Here is a 21966-nt window from a genome sequence, read left to right as displayed (position 1 = left end):
GCTTTAAGGTAGCATATTTGGATGCATTTAACTATCCATCTGGCTATACCTTGTTTTGAAATTGGGTTTCCTGCATGAGGTTTTTGAAATGCAATAAAGAGTTGTTTAGTCTTTCTGATGTTTTTTGTTCTGTCAATGTAATACATCAATGCTCTTTTGACATCTAATGTATGTAGTGCCCTTTCAGCTACGGTATCTGGCTGTGGAAAGAACACTGGAAGTTCCACTGTTTGATTTAGATGGAACGGTGAAATAACCTTTGGCAAAAATTTAGGATTGGTCCTTAGGACGACTTTATTTTTGTGTAGTTGTATAAAAGGTTCCTGTATAGTAAACGCCTGAATCTCGCTTACTCTTCTCAGGGAAGTAATGGCGATGAGAAATGCCACCTTCCAGGTTAGGAACTGTATGTCGCAGGAGTGCATGGGTTCAAAAGGTGGACCCATAAGTCTAGTTAGGACAACATTTAGGTTCCATGAAGGAACAGGTAGTGTTCTTGGTGGTATAATTCTCCTAAGGCCCTCCATGAATGCTTTAATGACTGGTATTTTATATAGGGAAGTTGAATAGGTAGTCTGCAGGTATGCAGATATTGCTGCAAGGTGAATCTTAATGGAAGAGAAAGCTAGGTTAGATTTTTGTAAGTGAAGCAAGTAACCCACTACATGTTCTGGAGTTGTGTGTAATGGTTGTATTTGATTAATATGGCAGTAGCAAACAAACCTCTTCCATTTACTTGCATAGCAGTGCCTGGTGGATGGCCTTCTTGCTTGTTTTATGACTTCCATACATTCTTGGGTAAGTTGTAAGTGCCCGAATTCTAGGATTTCAGGAGCCAGATTGCTAGATTCAGCGATGCTGGATCTGGGTGTCTGATCTTTTGGTTGTGCTGTGTCAACAGATCTGGCCTGTTGGGCAATTTGATGCAGGGTACCACTGATAGGTCTAGTAGCGTTGTGTACCAGGGTTGCCTTGCCCAAGTTGGTGCTATCAATATGAGTTTGAGTTTGCTTTGACTGAGTTTGTTTACCAGGTAAGGAAGGAGAGGGAGAGGAGGAAAAGCGTAAGCAAATATCCCTGACCAGTTCATCCATAGGGCATTGCCTTGGGATTGTTTGTGTGGGTATCTGGATGCGAAGTTTTGGCATTTTGCGTTCTCCCTTGTCGCAAACAAGTCTATCTGAGGTGTTCCCCAGAGTTTGAAATAAGTGTTCAGAATTTGGGGGTGAATTTCCCATTCGTGGACCTGTTGGTGATCTCGAGAGAGATTGTCTGCGAGTTGATTTTGTATCCCTGGTATAAACTGTGCAATTAGGCGAATTTGGTTGTGAATTGCCCAATGCCAAATTTTTTGTGCTAGCAGGCTTAACTGCGTGGAGTGCGTCCCCCCCTGCTTGTTTAGATAATACATTGTTGTCATGTTGTCTGTTTTGACGAGAATGTATTTGTGAACTATTATTGGTTGGAAAGCCTTTAGTGCTTGAAAAACTGCTAGAAGTTCTAGGTGATTGATATGCAGTTTTGTTTGATGTACGTTCCATTGTCCTTGTATGCTGTGTTGATCGAGGTGTGCTCCCCACGCTCTCATGGAAGCATCTGTTGTTATTACGTATTGTGGCACTGGGTCTTGGAAAGGCCGCCCCTTGTTTAAATTTATGTTGTTCCACCACAGAAGCGAGAGGTAAGTTTGGCGGTCTATTAACACCAGATCTAGAACGTGACCCTGTGCTTGAGACCACTGTGATGCTAGGCATTGTTGTAAGGGCCTCATGTGCAGTCTTGCGTTTGGGACAATGGCTATGCATGATGACATCATGCCTAGGAGTTGTAATACCATCTTTGCCTGTATCTTTTGTGTTGGATACATGCGTTGTATGATGGTGTTGAAATTTTGAATTCTTTGTGGACTTGGAGTGGCTACTCCTTTTGATGTGTCTATTATGGCTCCCAGGTATTGTTGTACCTTGCGTGGCAGAATTTTGGATTTTGTGAAATTGACGGTGAACCCTAGTTTGAAGAGGGTTTGTATGATCTGATTTGTGTGATTTGAGCACTGTGTGAACGAATGGGCCTTGATTAGCCAGTCGTCCAAATATGGGAACACATGTATTTGCTGCCTTCTTATGTGTGCAGCGACTACCGCTAGACATTTGGTAAAGACTCTTGGTGCGGTTGTTAATCCGAAAGGCAGTACCTTGAATTGGTAATGTATTCCTTTGAATACAAACCTTAGGTATTTCCTGTGCGATGGGTGTATTGGTATATGGAAATAAGCATCCTTGAGGTCTAAAGTTGCCATGTAGTCGTGTAGTTTTAGCAATGGCAATACTTCTTGTAGTGTGACCATGTGGAAGTGGTCTGATTTGATGAAAGTGTTCACTACTCTGAGGTCTAGGATTGGTCTCAGTGTTTTGTCCTTCTTTGGTATCAGAAAGTACAGTGAGTAAACTCCTGTGTTTATTTGTGTGTTTGGCACTAATTCGATTGCATTCTTTTGCAATAGTGCCTGCACTTCTATCTCCAGGAGATTGGAATGGTGTGTTGTTAAATTTTGTGCTTTTGGTGGTATGTTTGGAGGGAATTGTAGAAATTCTATGCAATAACCATGTTGGATAATTGCTAGAACCCAAGTGTCTGTAGTGATTTCCTCCCATGCTTTGTAATAATGACCTATTCTTCCCCCCACTGGTGTTGTGTGGAGGGGGTGAGTGACCTGTGAGTCACTGTTTAGTAGTAGGGGCTTTGGGGCTTTGAAATCTTCCTCTATTTCTAGGGAATTGCCCTCCTCTATATTGTCCCCGAAAACCTCCTCTATACTGTCCCTGGTAACTGGACGGTGTGGCTTGTGAGGTGCTGGCTTGTGTGCTTTGACCTCGAAACCCCCCTCGAAAGGGCGTTTTACGGAATGTGCTGTAATTCCCTCTGCTCTGCGGGGAGTAGAGTGCGCCCATGGCTTTGGCAGTGTCCGTATCTTTTTTGAGTTTCTCAATCGCTGTGTCCACTTCTGGACCGAACAGTTCTTTTTCATTAAAAGGCATATTGAGAACTGCTTGTTGAATCTCTGGTTTAAATCCAGACGTTCTGAGCCATGCATGCCTTCTGATAGTTACAGATGTATTAATTGTCCGTGCAGCTGTATCTGCAGCGTCCATGGAGGAGCGGATTTGGTTGTTGGAAATGGTCTGTCCCTCCTCAACCACTTGTTTTGCCCTATTTTGTAAGTCCTTGGGCAGATGTTCAATTAGATGTTGCATCTCGTCCCAGTGGGCTCTGTCATAGCGCGCAATAGTGCCTGTGAGTTCGCGATGCGCCACTGGTTTGCAGCTTGTGCTGCGACTCTTTTACCAGCTGCATCGAACTTGCGGCTTTCTTTATCTGGGGGTGGTGCATCTCCAGATGTGTGAGAGTTGGCCCTTTTCCTAGCTGCTCCTACAACGACAGAGTCTGGTGGCAGCTGTGTAGTGATGAAAGCCGGGTCTGTAGGAGGCGCCTTATACTTTTTTTCCACCCTTGGTGTGATTGCCCTACTTTTGACCGGCTCCTTAAAGATGTCTTTTGCGTGCCGGAGCATACCAGGGAGCATAGGCAGGCTTTGGTAGGAGCTGTGGGTGGAGGAGAGGGTGTTGAATAAGAAATCATCCTCGACCTGTTCTGAGTGGAGGCTTACGTTGTGAAATTGTGCTGCTCTAGCCACCACTTGAGAATACGCGGTGCTGTCTTCTGGTGGAGATGGCTTTGTAGGGTATGCCTCCGGACTGTTATCTGACACTGGGGCGTCGTATAGGTCCCATGCGTCCTGATCTTGGTCACCCTGGCTCATGGTGGTGTGAGCTGCGGAGTGTGATGGAGTTTGTGCTGGTGAGACGTTAATCACAGGCGGAGGAGAGGGTGGTGGGGTAACTCTTTTCACCACTTTTGGTTGTGGTGTCTGTTCCGTCTGGAACTCCAACCTTCTCTTTCTCCTAATGGGGGGAAGGGTGCTTATTTTTCCTGTCCCCTGCTGTATGAAGATACGCTTTTGCGTATGGTCCACATCAGTTGCTTGCAGCTCTTCCTCAAACCTATGCTTCTGCATTTGGGAGGTTAGCGAGTGCTCTTCTGTATAAGAGCCTGAAGCTGGGTCGCTTGCAGTTTGTTTCGGCATCGAAACCCTGTCTGCGTGTTTTTTCGGCTCCGAGGTGACTCTTTTCTTTTTCGGGGCCGAAACCTCTCGGCGTCGATCTGTTTCGGTGCCGCTGTCTCGGCGTCGAGCCGTGTCGGCACCGGCATCTCGGTGTCGAGGCTTGTCTCCAGCACTTTCTCGGTCCCGAGAAGGCTGCGTGCCGGTGTCTCGACCGGAGTCGGACGATCTCGGCACTGTTTGGGCCTTTTTCGGTGCCGACGGGCAGTCACCGAATTTATGGGTCGAGCCATGGCCTGGTGGCAGTGGCGTCCCCTGGGCCTTGTAAATGTTCTTGTGAGTGGATTTCGACGTCTTACTCACGGTTTGTGTATCGTCGAATCCTTCGGAGTCTGAGTCTTGGATCGAGAAGGTACCTTCTTCTTCCTGTTCCTCGAACTCCCGTTGGGCTGTCGGCGCGGACGCCATCTGAAGTCTTCTGGCTCGACGGTCTCGGAGTGTTTTTCGGGACCGGAACGCACGACAGGCCTCGCAGGTGTCTTCGCTGTGCTCAGGTGACAGGCACAGGTTGCAGACCAAGTGTTGGTCTGTGTAAGGGTACTTATTGTGGCATTTGGGGCAGAAACGGAACGGGGTCCGTTCCATCGGCGTTCTTCAGCACGCAGTCGGGCCGAGCAGGCCCCGACGGAGGATCGAAAAACTACCCCGAAGGGCACCGGAGCTCTTCGATCTTCGATGCGGTGTGGAATCAAAGTACGCCGATCCCGAACGCAACAATACCGACGAAAATCTTCCGAAATTAGCTAATTTTCCGTTCCGAAACTCGGAGCGACAGGAACACGTCCGAACCCGATGGCGGAAAAAAAACAATCGAAGATGGAGTCGACGCCCATGCGCAATGGAGACAAAAGGAGGAGTCACTCGGTCCCGTGACTCGAAAGACTTCTTCGAAGAAAAACAACTTGTAACACTCCGGCCCAACACCAGATGGCGAACTATTGCAGAACATGCGTATCTACAGCGACAGATGCCATCGAACATAAGTTATCTCAGCAGAAAACTTTGCTGTGGATGTTCAGTCATAAACTATCAGCAACTGCATGGGTTTCAGAGTGTCTGTTTGATGACGTCTGGTAGGGCTGTAAATCTATTGTGACATCATTCACTCAAGTGTCCCTTTAAGACCTTCTGTTTCTGCTCTTGTGAAGTTGCCTGCACAGTTCCTGGATCTCTACAGAAGGTTTTTAACCCCGAGCGTTTTGGTACTTGTACAAGAAACCAGTGGAAAAGGAGACTTACTTTAATCACAAGGGGTTCCGGCTGGCACGTCAACTCCTCGTCCTTGACAACAGTTACAGGTCCCCCTTTCACAATGCTTCCCCCAAGAAACACCTGCAGGAAATAAGAAATAGCCTCATGGTCAAATGACATGCAATACAACAATACATCACTCCAAATATATAATTGAAGAGGAAATGTGGCAGAAAAGACCAAAACAAGAATCCTTCTACCCAACAAACAATCAGGTTTCCAGACAAATGTCCATTTGTTTGATGCTTGGTAGCGTGTTGAGCCAAATCGGGACGTCATGTATGAACCCCCCCTTCATATGTGCATCCAGTTACAGTTTAGTCAATGTATACTGTTATTTGCTGCCACAGTTTGACCAGTTGTGCACTTAAGGCTGGTTTTAAGGTTCTAGTTTTGGGAGTGCAAAACATGGCTCAACATCTATTCTTCAACTTTGACAGAATTTATTTTTCTAAGGAGGTTAGACACCTATACTCGCTCGGCTTATTTCCCACCTCTGTACTACAGTCCAATTGAACTGTTTACAAATAATCTCATTGGTTTAGCTTGCCACTGGATCCCACCAGTCCCTCTCTTGTTACCTTGGTGTAGGTGTCTCTGAAGGAACCAAGGCTGCCAATCACGGGGAAGGCAAGTCAATTCAGAACAGCACGCAAAGGCAGCAACTACCAAATCGAAGCATGTCCCAAATGCATGGATTAACTATAGCAGGTTTTTGAATCCAAATGCAAATTAAGAAATTGCATAATGCAGAGACGAACAAGGATGGTCGCAATTGAAAACCTTAGTGCGGAGTGACACCTTGCACCACTCATGGCCTCTCCCAGTGCTGCCAATGACAGTATCAACTACTAACCATCACACTCCCACAAGTGCAACAGTTCAGACCATTGCAGGCCCCAAAGCGATAGGAATGGCTCGGGCTGCAGGTTATTTTTAAGGTGCATTGCAGTGGTTCTTAACCTGCAGTCCAGGGGACACTGGGGGTCCGCAAAGTTTGCTGAGGAGGTGCGAGACTGTGTTGCAAAATTAAGTAATATTAAAATGAATATATTAAAATTCATAAGGTATATGAAAATAAAGAAGCAAAATTGAAAAGGTGAAAACTGTTTCTATATTTGATTGTGAATAGTACAAAATGTTTCAATATTTGAGCATTTTGTTTTGTGTATACTTGTTTTTGTGTTTACTTATATTGTTTTCAAATCTTAGAAACTGCTTGGGTCGTTGTCTCCAGGTTACAATAATGACTCAGTGGCGGTCACCTGATTCCAGTAATAATTCAGTATGGTTCATAGAAGTCAAAAAGGCTAAGAACCTGTGGTGTACTAAATTAATAAACTACTGTTGTGCTCATCTCTAAATTATACAAACAGTGCCACCATGTGGCAGACTGTCATAAGTGGCAGTGTTGACAATTAAGTGGAAAACACCAGCTCAAATAAAGCACTAGGTATCACACGTATTTTAACTTTATCATGGGCAGGCACGATCTCAGGTCACATGGATAAGGGCGATGACTGTATCAAGCAAAAATATTACTAGGTGACAAAGAATGTTTTCAGTCTCTGACAAGGGGAATAGTGATGGGAGGGACATACTGTTAACAGGAAGATGGTTACACATCTTTAGTACCTGTGTAAGAATAAAGGTAACAAGAACAAGGTGAGCTGGATTTGGTGACTGGAAAAAAAGCTCTGTGCCTGATTTAAATTTAAAAAAAGCAAAACTACCTGTGGAGCTTTACGCTTCCGCAGGGATATAGTTTTGTTTTTTTTGTTTGTTTTTAATTCACAAACGTTTTCCAGGGTACACCAGGAAGGCTGCCCAGTCAGAGTGTTCCAGGTGCAATCCATAGACTGTTCTGTGAATGTCAGACTAGCCTTAGGCACTTAACCAATGTGCAATTGTATGCACGCTGCAATTACTCACTGAATTGCCACCACCATTTTTTGCAATAGGATTTTTTCCTCTTTGTTCCCCACATAGGCGTTATTTCTGCCATGAAAAACTCTTCCATACAACCCGTCGTTTTACTCGGATGTCCCATTCCCCTTCCTACCACAGAATGTGATTTACTCCAGCCCTCAACTAGAGCTAACCTCCAACGATGTTAAGGGTTGGAAAGTATCCCTAAATGGCCACCTATATACGGGTTTGTGGGTATTCAAACATTTAAGACTGGACATGTCTTTAAACGCCCAGTCCTTTAGTGACACCTTTACACAATTTTGAAATAATAATATGCAAGAGTAACAGCATTTATGACTGCTAACTAGCCTTTTGTAAATTCATAGTACAACTTAGTAAATCCTGCTATTCTTGTTCCCTTAAAAAATTTAATTACAAGCGCAACATTTAGAAATATTTTGCTGTAGAAAAACCTCTAACCCCTACAACTCACAATATTTGGGGGCGTAGGAGAGAGGGGCTTCTCAGAGCTTATGGTAGAGATAGCTGCACAAGAAATGGTCTTAGGCCTGCTAGGAATCCATTTGTGATTTCTAATCAGGTATAACGGGGTACGTTTGGTAGTAGATGGCCAAATTTACTTTATGAATAGGTCCCCTGGTGTTTAGGTGCAGGCAGCCTTTTATCCATTTTGGAATTTCATGCTATATATGGTACATAACAGATAACTGCAGTATGGGACACTATTTCCATCAAGTGGTTCTGGTGACATCATAAGCCACAAAGATGAAGGTCGAATGGTTTGTAAATGTCACCAGAACCCCAAAAAGACAATACTGGACCATATTACTCATGGAACCCATTATGTGTATTTTATATTGCATGTTAATTATTGAATAATTAGCTTGAAAAAACGGTTTTCTTTAAAATGCAGCTTACAATGGACATTGATTGGAATTAGACTCCAAGTTTTGTTTAATTTTCTTGAATTACTTGTTCATAATACAATGGGCAATGCAGAGAGTCAGTGGATTTAGGTGGTTCTCTGGCAGAAATGTTTATCGAATAATGATGGATTTACCATGTAAGCACCTGTTCGTGGCCTGTAGTGCTGTAGAGCCACGTGATCAGCAGACTGTGCCATCTAGTTGTTGGGCTCAGATTCTTGCAAGATTTTTTTTTCAAAGGAAAACTTTCAAGTCACAAGATACCCTGTGACTCCTCTCTTAGTTGGCAATGCCCATGGCGACTCAGTGTTAGATTGTTTTTTTGCACAGCGGGTGAGCATGGTGTGGAGAGGGGAGTAAACTATGTTAAACATGTGCGTTGGAAAGTAAGTTAAATGGACAAAAATAGGAGGACATCTGAAATCGGAGCAGAGCGCTTCCCGGGACGAGGGTGGGCTAATGTGAATCTGCATAACATGCTACGAACTGATGCTTACAGGGTAAGTAACTTTTGCTGTTGTTGTTATGCATTGCAGTAGATACATAGGCTCTGCATACTCTGTAAACCAGGCTTCTCCAACAAATAGCTTATGAGCTACTGGTGGCTCCCCAGCATGCAACTTAGATTAACAAATTAGAACCTATTGCTAGACTCACAGGTTCCTCCAGTAACGTAGAAAGACGCAGTCACTCTTGGTTGCTGCAATTATTTACTATACAAACGGCTCTTCCTGATACGTTTCGGCTGTAGCCTTTTTTTTTACGGTCCTGAGAAGAACTGTTTGTATAATGAATAACTGAAGTTTTGGCCGCGTCAAAGGCGCAGCGGAGGATGGCAATGGAAATAGTCTTTCCCTTATTGACAATTTTCTCCCCCCTCTTCTTGAATTCTTTTGAGAGATGCTTAACTAGCTCCTGCATCTCGCCCAAAAACCCGGTCATAGTGGGAAAGGAGACAGACAAAGTTGACTATCCCCCAGTGGATAGTGGCCACTTATGCTGCCCTTTCACCAGCCAGGTCAAGGTGCTTGCTCTCCTTTTCAGGCAGGAGAGCGTCGCCCATGGCCTGAGTGGAAGCCTGCATGTATCCTTCTTGTGGACAACTAGGGAGCCTTGTGGGACATGCCCCTAGTGTAGACCGGGTCTGTGGGAGGCAGGGTTTGTATTATCCTACCTGTGGAGTTACCACCTTGGCCTTGACGGGCTCCTTGAAAGTACTGCGGTCTGGTTTGAGCATTCCCTTAAACAATGGGAGGAACTGGACGTGTTTCTCAAATTTAGAGTGTTTCCACCAGAAAAATAGTGTTCTTTGTGAAGGAGAGGACATGCATGTCTACTTTGTAGAAGGTGGCAGCCCAGTGCATCACCTTGTGGTATGCAGAGGTTTAGTCTGTGGAAGATGCCCTAATAGAGGAATGGTTCAGGTCTGGAAACCCCAGGGGATCAAATTCGTAATCACGGGGTCAAATCCACCTTGTAGGGGCCCGGTAGGGTCAAAAGTGCTATTGTCCCATAAGAAGAGTGAAAGGACCCCTCTGGCCACTGTGTTGGTGGAAGAGTCGGAGGAAGATGATGGAGAGGGCTATTGTCCCTGTCCTTGTGTCATGTGTTTAGGAGCAGGAGGGACTTCCATAGCAGGGTGCTCTTCAAAAGTCAGTTCCCTCTTCTTGGGCAAAGTCTGCAATGGTGTTGGAGGGTATTTTCAGCGTCGAAGATTTTTACGGCTTGGGGAAGGCTCAAAGCCATTCAGTTGGGAGTCAGTGGATGAGTCGGCCTCTGAAATCGGTCATCGAGGCGACTGTGGACAAAAAAGTTTCCCCTACTAATTGAACTGCATTATATAGTTATTAGTTGAGTGGAGGCATCAGGAAAGCAATGAAACTCGGCGCCCCAGTAGTATATGTTCAAACCCGATGGTGGAAAAAAAGAAAAAAACAGGTTGGTACCCATGCACATTGCCAACTAAGGAAGGAGTCACAAGGCACCTTGAGACTCAAAAGTCTGTTTTTGAAGAAAAACATCGTGCCAACTTCTGAGCACAACACTAGATGGCAGGAATATGCAGAACATATGTATCTACAGCAACACATGCTGCAAACATATTGTTTTTTTAACTCGGATAGATAAAAATGATACTGCCAGAGAATGTGCTGCATAATTTTGATTTTTTCTGAAAATCTTACGCTGTAACGCAGCTGATAATTTTCGATTTGACACTATAACCAAGAGTATCCTACTGTAATGCTGTCATGACTGTCCTACTGCCTAAAGTAGCTGACAGCATTTTACTGGGTTGAGGATAACTTTCTGAAGAGGACCACCCCTTAAAATGTAATGCGGTGAGACTATCGAACTGCGTTACATATCCAAAAATACCCTACAGTATAAAACAGCCAAAAATATACTAGTGTTTAACATAACTAAGAATATCATACTGAGTAGCAATGTTGAGAATATTCAACTGTGCAATATACTACTGTGCAATACGGCCCGATTACTGTATTTATCAGAGCCAAGAATATCCTACTTATAATATGTGACTGTTTAAGGCCAAAAGAGTGGCATTGCACAGAGAAGACACACTAGGACTTCGGAAATATCCCATGGCAACTTACTGGGAAGACATTCTCGCAGAATGACAGAGGAACCAAACACTACAATAGTACTGTGACATTAAATACATTACATAACATAATGTCCTCTATATATACATCATTTGTTGTAATCCTAACTACTAGGGTATCATGTGTCAACTTTTAAGACAATAATCATGAGGTGGGGTGGCAGCTGTTTGCATTTGATGGTCTGACGACTTGTTTTTTTCATAATGGTCATTATATGTGCGGGTCTGCCTGCTCGAATATAGGCGACTAGCCTATCAAGCTCATTTTAGAATCACTGTCACTATAGATTTAGTCATCTGATAATTGTTCAGACGTTGTTATCATGTACTATGGTTTCAGCACTGACAACGCTACTACTGTATTACTAAATGTGACGATTTAAATACAAAACTCAATAAACAGATTCAAACAAAAAAATAATAATAATATGCGACTATCTAACGAAAGAACAGAGGCCTCACCTGTCCAACCAGTTTGGGCTTCTTGGTGTCCGTTACGTCATACTGACGGATATCCCCGTGCAGCCAGTTACTGAAGTACAAGAAGCGGTCGTCCAGAGACAGCAGGATATCCGTGATGAGACCTTTGTGACGGAAGCATTAAGGCACATGTAAGTAAGGGAGGCACAGGCAATACAAGGACCAGCTGCAGGCAGTGGGGCCAATATACTGGGCCGCATGGGCAAGTCGCAGTGAGATGGAGGCTCACCTTGATACGAGTTCGATCAACAGCACTCTGAAGCAGGAGAAGGCGCCTGCATGAGCGCGTTACAGCAATACTACTCCATACAGGAGCGGATATACCAGCCACAATCAACCTGCCTCTTAAGATGTGGTGCTGGGAGAGGTCTCAGACCAGTCCAGTGAATCCAACAGACAACAAAACAGAAAGCCTCAAGCACACAATTGTGGAAGCATTGGACCACGTTTCAAGCAACATTGGAGGCTCCAAGCTGCTAAAGGATCACTTTAAAATAAACCTCGCTTTATTAATGTATTTATGAATATGTTTCAATGAAAAACCACAAATAACATGCAAAATGAAAATCGATGAAAGCCATAAAAATTTGCCAGTCATAGTAAGCAGCACACAAAACGCACTTCATAACATGTCTCCAGCCATGTTTAACTCTCGCTAGACTGCCTTTCTTCCTGTGCCCTTGCAAATGTTTTTTTTTTTTAAGCAGAGCAGGTGATGTGGGTGAAGTAGGTGCACTCAGTGCTTTAAATGGGAAAAAATAAGTGCAGGTACTCATGAACATGAGCTTGTAGTGTGGTGGGTGGGGCAAGGGGTGGGGCTAAGAGCAAGACATGAGGATAAGTTATGACTTATATACCAGTTGCAGCACATACCAAGACACATGAGAAATGTGTTTAAATAAAAAAAGTTAACTCGTTACACAAAATGAAAGCGAAACACAATTATATTTTAACATTTTGTTTTGTAATATTTGCAGCTTGCTAATGCCATACTGTTATTTGCTGTCGTTTTTCACAATACTATATATTCTTGAGCAAACACACACACACACACACACAACGAAACAAGCAGACACGCACTCACAAAGCATTCCACACAGTCCTCCTTAACCCCTTCTGTGCCGCGGACGTAGTGGTTACGTCCCGCGGCACAGTGCTGCTGTGCCGAGGACGTAACCACTACGTCCTCGGCACACAGCCCAGAGGGAGCGCTCTCGCTCCCTCTGTGTGCTTCCCCCCACCCCCCCAAAGTCAGGGATGGAAGGGGAAGCCCTTCCCCTTCCACCCCCGACCCCCCCATAATGACGTCAGCGCGCGATCGCGCGCTGACTTCATTATGGGGATTTCGCCGCACAGGAAGCCATTTGCTTCCTGTGCGGCGAACGGAGAAGAGGTGAGTTCCTCTTCCCGGTGGGTGGGGGGTTTGGGCTAAAGAGGCACCGGGGGAAAGGAAAGGCTTTTCCTTTCCCCCGGTGTCTCTTTGAGCATTCCTGCTGCCCGATCGCATTGCGATCGTGCAGCAGGAATGCCCACTAGACACCAGGGATTTTTTTTTTTTGTTGTACTTTCTGTTTCTTGTTGGCGGGGAGCGGCCCCTTGGGCAAGGGTCGCTCCCCTTGTGGGGGCAAATTGTTACGGCCATTTCTGCCCCCCTTGGGGGCAGATTGGCCTACTTTTTAGGCGGATCTGCCCCCAAGGGGGGCAGAAACCACTGGATCACCAGGGATTTTTATTTTCTGTGCATTTATGTTGGGGGGGGTGTCCCCTTGGGCAAGGGGCGCCCCCCCAAGGGGGCAGAGAACTGTTGGCCTTTTCTGCCCCCCTTGGGGGCAGATAGGCCTATTTTTTTTAGGTCCATCTGCCCCCAAGGGGGGCAGAAGCCACTTAGGCACCAGGGATTGTGTGTGTAGTGAATGGGGGGGCGCCCCCTTGGGCAAGGGTCGCTCCCCTGTGGGGGGCATGTCCTTTAGGGCCATTTCTGCCCCCCTTGAGGGCAGATTGGCTACTTTTTAGCCAGATCTGCCCCCAAGGGGGGCAGAAAACACTAGATCACCAGGTTTTTTTATTTTTATGTGTATTTATGTGGGGGGGGGGTGCCCCCTTGGGCAAGGGGCGCCCCCCCCAAGGGGGCAGAGAACTGTTGGCCTTTTCTACCCCCCTTGGGGGCAAATCGGCCTATTTTTTTTAGGTCCATCTGCCCCCAAGGGGGGCAGAAGCCACTTAGGCACCAGGGATTGTGTGTGTAGTGGATGGGGGGGCGCCCCCTTGGGCAAGGGTCGCTCCCCTTTGGGGGGCATGTCTTTTAGGGCCATTTCTGCCCCCCTTGAGGGCAGATCAGCCTATTATTTTTAGGCTGATCTGCCCCCAAGGGGGGCAGAAACCACTAGAACGCCAGGGATGTTTTTTTATGTGTTTATTTCTGTGGGGGGGCGTCCCCTTGGGCACGGGGCGCCCCCCCAAGGGGGGCATTGACCTGTTGGCCATTTCTGCCCCCCCTGGGGGCAGATGGGCCTATTTTTCTAGACCCACCTGCCCCCAAGGGGGGCAGAAGCCACGTAGACACCAGGGATAGTGTGTGTGTGTGTGTGTGTTAGTGGATGGGGGGGGGGGTTTGGGCAAGGGTCACCCCCCACTTTGGGGGCACATGTACCCAGGCCATTTCTGCACCCCTTGGAGACAGATCAGCCTATTATTTTTAGGCTGATCTGCCCCCAAGGGGGGCAGAAACCACTAGAACGCCAGGGATGTTTTTTTATGTGTTTATTTTTGTGGGGGGGCGTCCCCTTGGGCACGGGGCGCCCCCCCAAGGGGGGCATTGACCTGTTGGCCATTTCTGCCCCCCCTGGGGGCAGATGGGCCTATTTTTCTAGACCCACCTGCCCCCAAGGGGGGCAGAAGCCACGTAGACACCAGGGATAGTGTGTGTGTGTGTTAGTGGATGGGGGGGGGGCTTGGGCAAGGGTCGCCCCCCACTTTGGGGGCACATGTACCCAGGCCATTTCTGCACCCCTTGGAGACAGATCAGCCTATTATTTTTAGGCTGATCTGCCCCCAAGGGGGGCAGAAACCACTAGAACGCCAGGGATGTTTTTTTATGTGTTTATTTTTGTGGGGGGGCGTCCCCTTGGGCACGGGGCGCCCCCCCAAGGGGGGCATTGACCTGTTGGCCATTTCTGCCCCCCCTGGGGGCAGATGGGCCTATTTTTCTAGACCCACCTGCCCCCAAGGGGGGCAGAAGCCACGTAGACACCAGGGATAGTGTGTGTGTGTGTGTGTGTTAGTGGATGGGGGGGGGGCTTGGGCAAGGGTCGCCCCCCACTTTGGGGGCACATGTACCCAGGCCATTTCTGCACCCCTTGGAGACAGATCAGCCTATTATTTTTAGGCTGATCTGCCCCCAAGGGGGGCAGAAACCACTAGAACGCCAGGGATGTTTTTTTATGTGTTTATTTTTGTGGGGGGGCGTCCCCTTGGGCACGGGGCGCCCCCCCAAGGGGGGCATTGACCTGTTGGCCATTTCTGCCCCCCCTGGGGGCAGATGGGCCTATTTTTCTAGACCCACGTGCCCCCAAGGGGGGCAGAAGCCACGTAGACACCAGGGATAGTGTGTGTGTGTGTGTTAGTGGATGGGGGGGGGGCTTGGGCAAGGGTCGCCCCCCACTTTGGGGGCACATGTACCCAGGCCATTTCTGCACCCCTTGGAGACAGATCAGCCTATTATTTTTAGGCTGATCTGCCCCCAAGGGGGGCAGAAACCACTAGAACGCCAGGGATTTTTTTTTATGTGTTTATTTTTGTGTGGGGGCGTCCCCTTGTGCACGGGCGCCCCCCCAAGGGGGGCATTGACCTGTTGGCCATTTCTGCCCCCCCCTGGGGGCAGATGGGCCTATTTCTCTAGACCCACCTGCCCCCAAGGGGGGCAGAAGCCACGTAGACACCAGGGATAGTGTGTGTGTGTGTGTGTGTTAGTGGATGGGGGGGGGCTTGGGCAAGGGTCGCCCCCCACTTTGGGGGCACATGTACCCAGGCCATTTCTGCACCCCTTGGAGACAGATCAGCCTATTATTTTTAGGTTGATCTGCCCCCAAGGAGGGCAGAAACCACTAGAACGCCAGGGATTTTTTTTTATGTGTTTATTTTTGTGTGGGGGCGTCCCCTTGGGCACGGGCGCCCCCCCAAGGGGGGCATTGACCTGTTGGCCATTTCTGCCCCCCCTGGGGGCAGATGGGCCTATTTTTCTAGAACCACCTGCCCCCAAGGGGGCAGAAGCCACTTAGGCACCAGGGATAGTGTTGTGTGTGTTTTTTTTGTTTGAGGGCTGTCCCCTTTGGCAAGGGTCGCTCTCCATGGGGACACAGTACTAAAGGTATTTTTTGGCTTCCTTGGGGCAGACAGGCCTATTTTTTTAGTAGGCCCATCTGCCCCTATGGCAGAATCCACTTAGGCACCAATTTCTAAAATGTTTGATGGTGGGGTGTTTGTCAACTGAAGAAGTCTTTGCATTTGTGATAAAAAATGTTTTCCTCCTTTTTGTTCTAGTTCAAAGCTTTTGCTTTATTTGCTGTGGCTCCTTGCGGTTTTGGCGGTGGTTGACCTGCAGTTTGCACAGTTGCATGTTTTAGGTAAGTAAAAACAATTTACTCCAAAGGAGTATTGTTGCCATGCATGAATGACATGTTTGTAGGGGGTGTACTAAATGCAGGATTGTGTGTGAAATTGTCCTTAGGTTTGTGCACAATGATATTTGTTTTGTCTTATTTCTAATTTGCCTTTCTTTCTTTCTTTTTAGTGGGATATCATTGGTGATTGCTGTGTAGTTGCTGGTGAATCAAGCTTTTTCAGGCAAGTGAGCGGTATAGTTTTTGAATTTGTAACTCTTACTAACAAAGCTACACTTTGTTACTTGTCTTACACAGTGCTGGTTGTTGGTGGTGAATTTGTCCAGTTAATTTTAGCAGGAGAGATCATGGCTAGCCGCAGGATGACCGCTCAGCAGGTGGTTGGTATGCTTTTTGAGTCACAGTCTGATCATGACTATGAGACGGACTCTGCATCTGAGGCAGAGGAGGAAGTCAGAGATTCTGGCAGTGATGTTTCTGTTGGAGGGGAATCTTCTGATGATGAAGCCACACTCAGTGCAGATGAAGGTTCTGTTTTAGAGGAGGACATTGATGTGCCAATAGTGCAGCAACCTGGGGCTGAAAGGTTTCCCGTTAGAAGACCTGATGTCTGGGTTGCCCCAAACATGGAGCAGCCAGAGTTGCCTGCCTTTACTGGTCTCCCGGGGTGTAACGCCAATACAGAGAACTTTATGCCTATCAATTTCTTTGAGTTATTCATGGATGATGTGTTTTTGGAAGAGATTGTTGAGCAGACTAATTTGTATGCGGAGCAGCATTTGAGGGACAACGCTGCTAGACTTAGGCCACACTCTAGAGCTGCCCAGTGGATTCCCACAAATTTGGAGGAGCTAAAAAAGTTTTTGGGTTTGACTTTTTTGATGGGGTTGATAAGGAAGCCGTCACTGGCTTCTTATTGGTCTACTAGTCCCTTGATGGCAACAGCTATATTTCCAGCTACCATGAGTCGTAATCGGTATTTGCTTCTTCTTAGGATGCTGCATTTTGTTGACAATGCATTAGCCTTGCCACGAGATCACCCAGATTCTGACCGTCTTTTTAAGATTAGGCCTGTCCTTGATCATTTTGTAGATCGGTTTTCGGAGGTCTATGTTCCAGGCAAAGAGATAAGTGTGGACGAGTCTTTGGTCCTCTTCAAGGGTCGTTTGGTTTTTAGGCAGTACATTCCTAGCAAAAGGGCACGATATGGAATTAAATTGTATATGCTGTCTGAAAGTAGGACAGGATATGTGTATAGTTTCCGTGTGTACACTGGTAGGGATTCCAATATTGACCCCCCTGGTTGTCCTCCCACTTTTGGAGTTACTGAGAAAATAGTGTGGGATCTTGGTAGACGACTGTTCAACAAAGGTCACCATTTGTATGTAGATAACTTCTACACTGGTGTGCAGTTGTTCAAGGAATTGTTTAGAGTGGACACAGTTGCTTGTGGCACAATCCGTTCTAACCGGAAAGGCTATCCAAGGGAGCTTGTCTGTAAAAAACTTGAGAGGGGACAGTGCTGTGCCTTGCGGAACGAGGAGCTGCTAGCTTTGAAATTTTCAGACAAGAGGGATGTCTACATGCTAAGTACCATCCATGATGAGAGTACTTCCCCTGTGACTGTTTGGGGCCAGGTTGCTGAAGTGCGCAAACCTGTGTGCATTTTAGATTATAATAAGCACATGGGAGGTGTAGATAGAGTTGACCAGAGGTTGGAACCTTATACTGCTATTCGTAAGTCTTATGTTTGGTATAAGAAGTTAGCACTTCACCTCTTCCACTTAGCAACCTTCAATGCTTTTATTGTGTTTAGGGATAGGTCTCCAGACTCAAAGATGACATTTGTGAAATTTCAGGAGTCAGTGATAGAGAGCCTTATTGTGGTGGAACAGGCCAGAGTTCCTAGAGAAGCAGTGGTGGAGGATGTGGCTAGATTGAAAGATCGCCACTTTGCTGAGCACATTCCTCCCACACCCAAAAAAGACTTTCCAGCTAAGAAATGTAGAGTGTGTTTTCGAAGAGGTATCCGGAGGGAGTCTCGAATGTACTGCCCAGATTGTCCTTCAAAGCCTGGGCTGTGTGTCGGTGCTTGTTTTAAGAATTACCACACCCAGAAGAATTTCTGGGAACAACCATGAGTGTAAACTCATGTCTGTTTTGTATTTTCATGTGTTTAGTTTCATGGTTAGCATTTCTGTCATGTTGTTAGTTAGAGCTTTTGTGTTTGTTGTTTTGTAATTCTTTCTACTTAGTTAGGGGTTCCTCTGTTTAAAAAAAAAAAAAAATATATGATGCCATTGTGTGTGGAGTGGGGCTTGGCTGAGACTGTACATATTGACTTGATGTTGGCTACTGCAACACACTGCCAGCCAAACACCAGTCCACACACTCCCATCAGCTGGTGTGATTGTTGTATCAGGCATGTGGGCGTATGTAAGTGATGGGCCCTTGAGTGGCGCTGTCTGTCGATGTGAGTGTTGTAATGTGCTGGGCCCGTGGCTGGCGGTGTGAATGGCCTTGTGTGTGTCATGTATGAAAGTTGTGTGAATGGACTGTAAAGCGGTTGGTGCCTTGTCGCGGCTTTACAGCTCACGAGCTGAGAGTCATTGGTTCAGTTTTTTGCCTTTCAGTTACTAACAGTGCTTTTCATTTTTGTGAAAGCTCTTGTTAGTAAAATTTGATCCACTGAACCATCACTCACCCTCGTGCCAAATCCAACCAGTATGTGTGGTAAAAATGACCAAACCTGCTCCGCTGTAATCAGGCGTCGCAGCACACCTATGACACGCTAGGTGCCTCAGGTGGGACCCCGATGATGAAGCATGCCACCAACTTGGTTGGTGGGTGAGGGGTCTTTTTCACATAACCTAAGTGTGTTTCTTTTCAAAATTTTAGTGTTTGGCACATCACGGACGTATGTGGGCACATCAAAACGATATATTACAAAACTACCTGTGTTTGGGGGGGGGAGAGGGCACCTATGTTTTTGGTCCTGTGTGCGGCCTTCATCTAGGGAAACCTACCAAACCCAGACATTTATTAAAACTAGACACCCCAAGGAGTCTAGGGAGGAGTGGCTTGCGTGGATCCCCCAACATTTTCTTACCCAGACTCCTCTGTAAACCTCAAAATGTGCTTAAAAAAAGCATATTTTCCTGACTTTTCTTCGTACGATCACCACTCCAGCACAAAATTCCTACTCCCCAGTGTTCCCCTCAGTCTCCCAAATAAAATGACACCTCACGTATGTGGGTCCCCAAAGCAGAGTCAGTCTAAAGATGTATAAAAGAATATGTCCTTATAAACTCGCAGTACTATCCCCTGTATCTCTACAAGTTTTGGGCCTTATTCTGTTGGAGGCACCTGGCCCACCCACACAACTGAGGTATCATTTTTATCGGGAGACTTGGGGGAACGCTGGGTGGAAGGAAATTTGTGGCTCCACTCAGATTCCAGAACTTTCTGTCACCGAAATGTGTGAAAAATGCATTTTTTTAGCCAATATTTGAGGTTTGGAAAGGATTCTGGGTAACAGAACCTGGTCAGAGCCCCTCAAGTGACCCCATCTTGGATTCCCCTACGTCTCTAGTTTTCAGAAATGCACAGGTTTGGTAGGTTTCCCTAGGTGCTGGCTGAGCTACAGGCCAAAAACTACAGGTAGGCACTGTTTTCAATGAAAAAATGTGATGTGTCCACGCTGCGCTTTGGGGCGTTTCCTGTCGCGGGCGCTAGGCCTACCCACACAAGTGAGGTATCATTTTTATCGGGAGACGTGGGGGAACGCTGGGTGGAAGGAAATTTGTGGCCCCTCTCAGATTCCAGAACTTTCTGCCACAGAAATGTGAGGAACATGTGTTTTTTTAGCCAAATTTTGAGGTTTGCAAAGGATTCTGGGTAACAGAACCTGGTCCGAGCCACACAAATCACCCCCATCTTGGATTCCCCTAGGTCTCTAGTTTTCAGAAATGCACAGGTTTGGTAGGTTTACCTAGGTGGCGGCTGAGCTAGAGGCCAAAATCTACAGGTAGGCACTTTGCTAAAAACAGGTCTGTTTTCTGTGATGTGTCCACGTTGCGCTTTGGGGCGTTTCCTGTCGCGGGCGCTAGGCCTACCCACACAAGTGAGGTATCATTTTTATCGGGAGACGTGGGGGAACGCTGGGTGGAAGGAAATTTGTGGCTCCTCTCAGATTCCAGAACTTTCTGCCACAGAAATGTGAGGAACATATGTTTTTTTAGCCAATTTTTGAGCTTTGCAAAGGATTCTGGGTAACAGAACCTGGTCCGAGCCCCGCCAGTCACCCCTCCTTGGATTCCCCTAGGTCTCTAGTTTTCAGAAATGTACAGGTTTGGTAGGTTTCCCTAGGTGCCGGCTGAGCTAGAGGCCAAAATCTACAGGTAGTCACTTCGCAAAAAACACCTCTGTTTTCTTCCAAAATTTTGGTGGTGTCCACGTTGCGCTTTGGGGCGTTTCCTGTCGCGGGCGCTAGGCCTACCCACGCAAGTGAGGTATCATTTTTATCGGGAGACTTGGGGGAACGCTGGGTGGAAGGAAATTTGTGGCTCCTCCCAGATTCCAGAACTTTCTGCCACAGAAATGTGAGGAACATGTGTTTTTTTAGCCAATTTTTGAGCTTTGCAAAGGATTCTGGGTAACAGAACCTGGTCCGAGCCCCGCCAGTCACCCCTCCTTGGATTCCCCTAGGTCTCTAGTTTTCAGAAATGTACAGGTTTGGTAGGTTTCCCTAGGTGCCGGCTGAGCTAGAGGCCAAAATCTACAGGTAGTCACTTCGCAAAAAACACCTCTGTTTTCTTCCAAAATTTTGGTGGTGTCCACGTTGCGCTTTGGGGCGTTTCCTGTCGCGGGCGCTAGGCCTACCCACGCAAGTGAGGTATCATTTTTATCGGGAGACTTGGGGGAACGCTGGGTGGAAGGAAATTTGTGGCTCCTCCCAGATTCCAGAACTTTCTGCCACAGAAATGTGAGGAACATGTGTTTTTTTAGCCAATTTTTGAGCTTTGCAAAGGATTCTGGGTAACAGAACCTGGTCCGAGCCCCGCCAGTCACCCCTCCTTGGATTCCCCTAGGTCTCTAGTTTTCAGAAATGCACAGGTTTGGTAGGTTTCCCTAGGTGGCGGCTGAGCTAGAGGCCAAAATCTACAGGTAGGCACTTTGCTAAAAACAGGTCTGTTTTCTGTGATGTGTCCACGTTGCGCTTTGGGGCGTTTCCTGTCGCGGGCGCTAGGCCTACCCACACAAGTGAGGTATCATTTTTATCGGGAGACGTGGGGGAACGCTGGGTGGAAGGAAATTTGTGGCTCCTCTCGGATTCCAGAACTTTCTGCCACAGAAATGTGAGGAACATGTGTTTTTTTAGCCAATTTTTGAGCTTTGCAAAGGATTCTGGGTAACAGAACCTGGTCCGAGCCCCGCCAGTCACCCCTCCTTGGATTCCCCTAGGTCTCTAGTTTTCAGAAATGTACAGGTTTGGTAGGTTTCCCTAGGTGCCGGCTGAGCTAGAGGCCAAAATCTACAGGTAGTCACTTCGCAAAAAACACCTCTGTTTTCTTCCAAAATTTTGGTGGTGTCCACGTTGCGCTTTGGGGCGTTTCCTGTCGCGGGCGCTAGGCCAACCCACGCAAGTGAGGTATCATTTTTATCGGGAGACTTGGGGGAACGCTGGGTGGAAGGAAATTTGTGGCTCCTCCCAGATTCCAGAACTTTCTGCCACAGAAATGTGAGGAACATGTGTTTTTTTAGCCAATTTTTGAGCTTTGCAAAGGATTCTGGGTAACAGAACCTGGTCCGAGCCCCGCCAGTCACCCCTCCTTGGATTCCCCTAGGTCTCTAGTTTTCAGAAATGCACAGGTTTGGTAGGTTTCCCTAGGTGGCGGCTGAGCTAGAGGCCAAAATCTACAGGTAGGCACTTTGCTAAAAACAGGTCTGTTTTCT

At 46.9% G+C, this 21966-nt stretch overlaps 1 protein-coding gene across 3 annotated transcripts in view; it reads right to left on the bottom strand.

The window, feature by feature from the left end:
- Nucleotides 1-21966, bottom strand: part of SELENBP1 (selenium binding protein 1) — a 104488-nt gene that overhangs the window by 16512 nt on the left and 66010 nt on the right. For all 3 annotated transcript variants that reach the window (XM_069218343.1, XM_069218344.1, XM_069218345.1), the window contains exons 9-10: nt 11375-11496; nt 5420-5512 (exon numbers count right to left, since the gene is read on the bottom strand). In XM_069218343.1, coding sequence (XP_069074444.1) covers nt 5420-5512; nt 11375-11496 — 215 coding nt within the window. The remainder of the gene's footprint in view (nt 1-5419; nt 5513-11374; nt 11497-21966) is intronic.

Source organism: Pleurodeles waltl, chromosome 12 (genome assembly GCF_031143425.1).
Source record: "Pleurodeles waltl isolate 20211129_DDA chromosome 12, aPleWal1.hap1.20221129, whole genome shotgun sequence".
NCBI classification, from domain to species: domain Eukaryota; kingdom Metazoa; phylum Chordata; class Amphibia; order Caudata; family Salamandridae; genus Pleurodeles; species Pleurodeles waltl.
The sequence above is the reverse complement of the archived record's forward strand: the minus strand, read 5'-3'. Positions and strand labels throughout refer to the sequence as shown.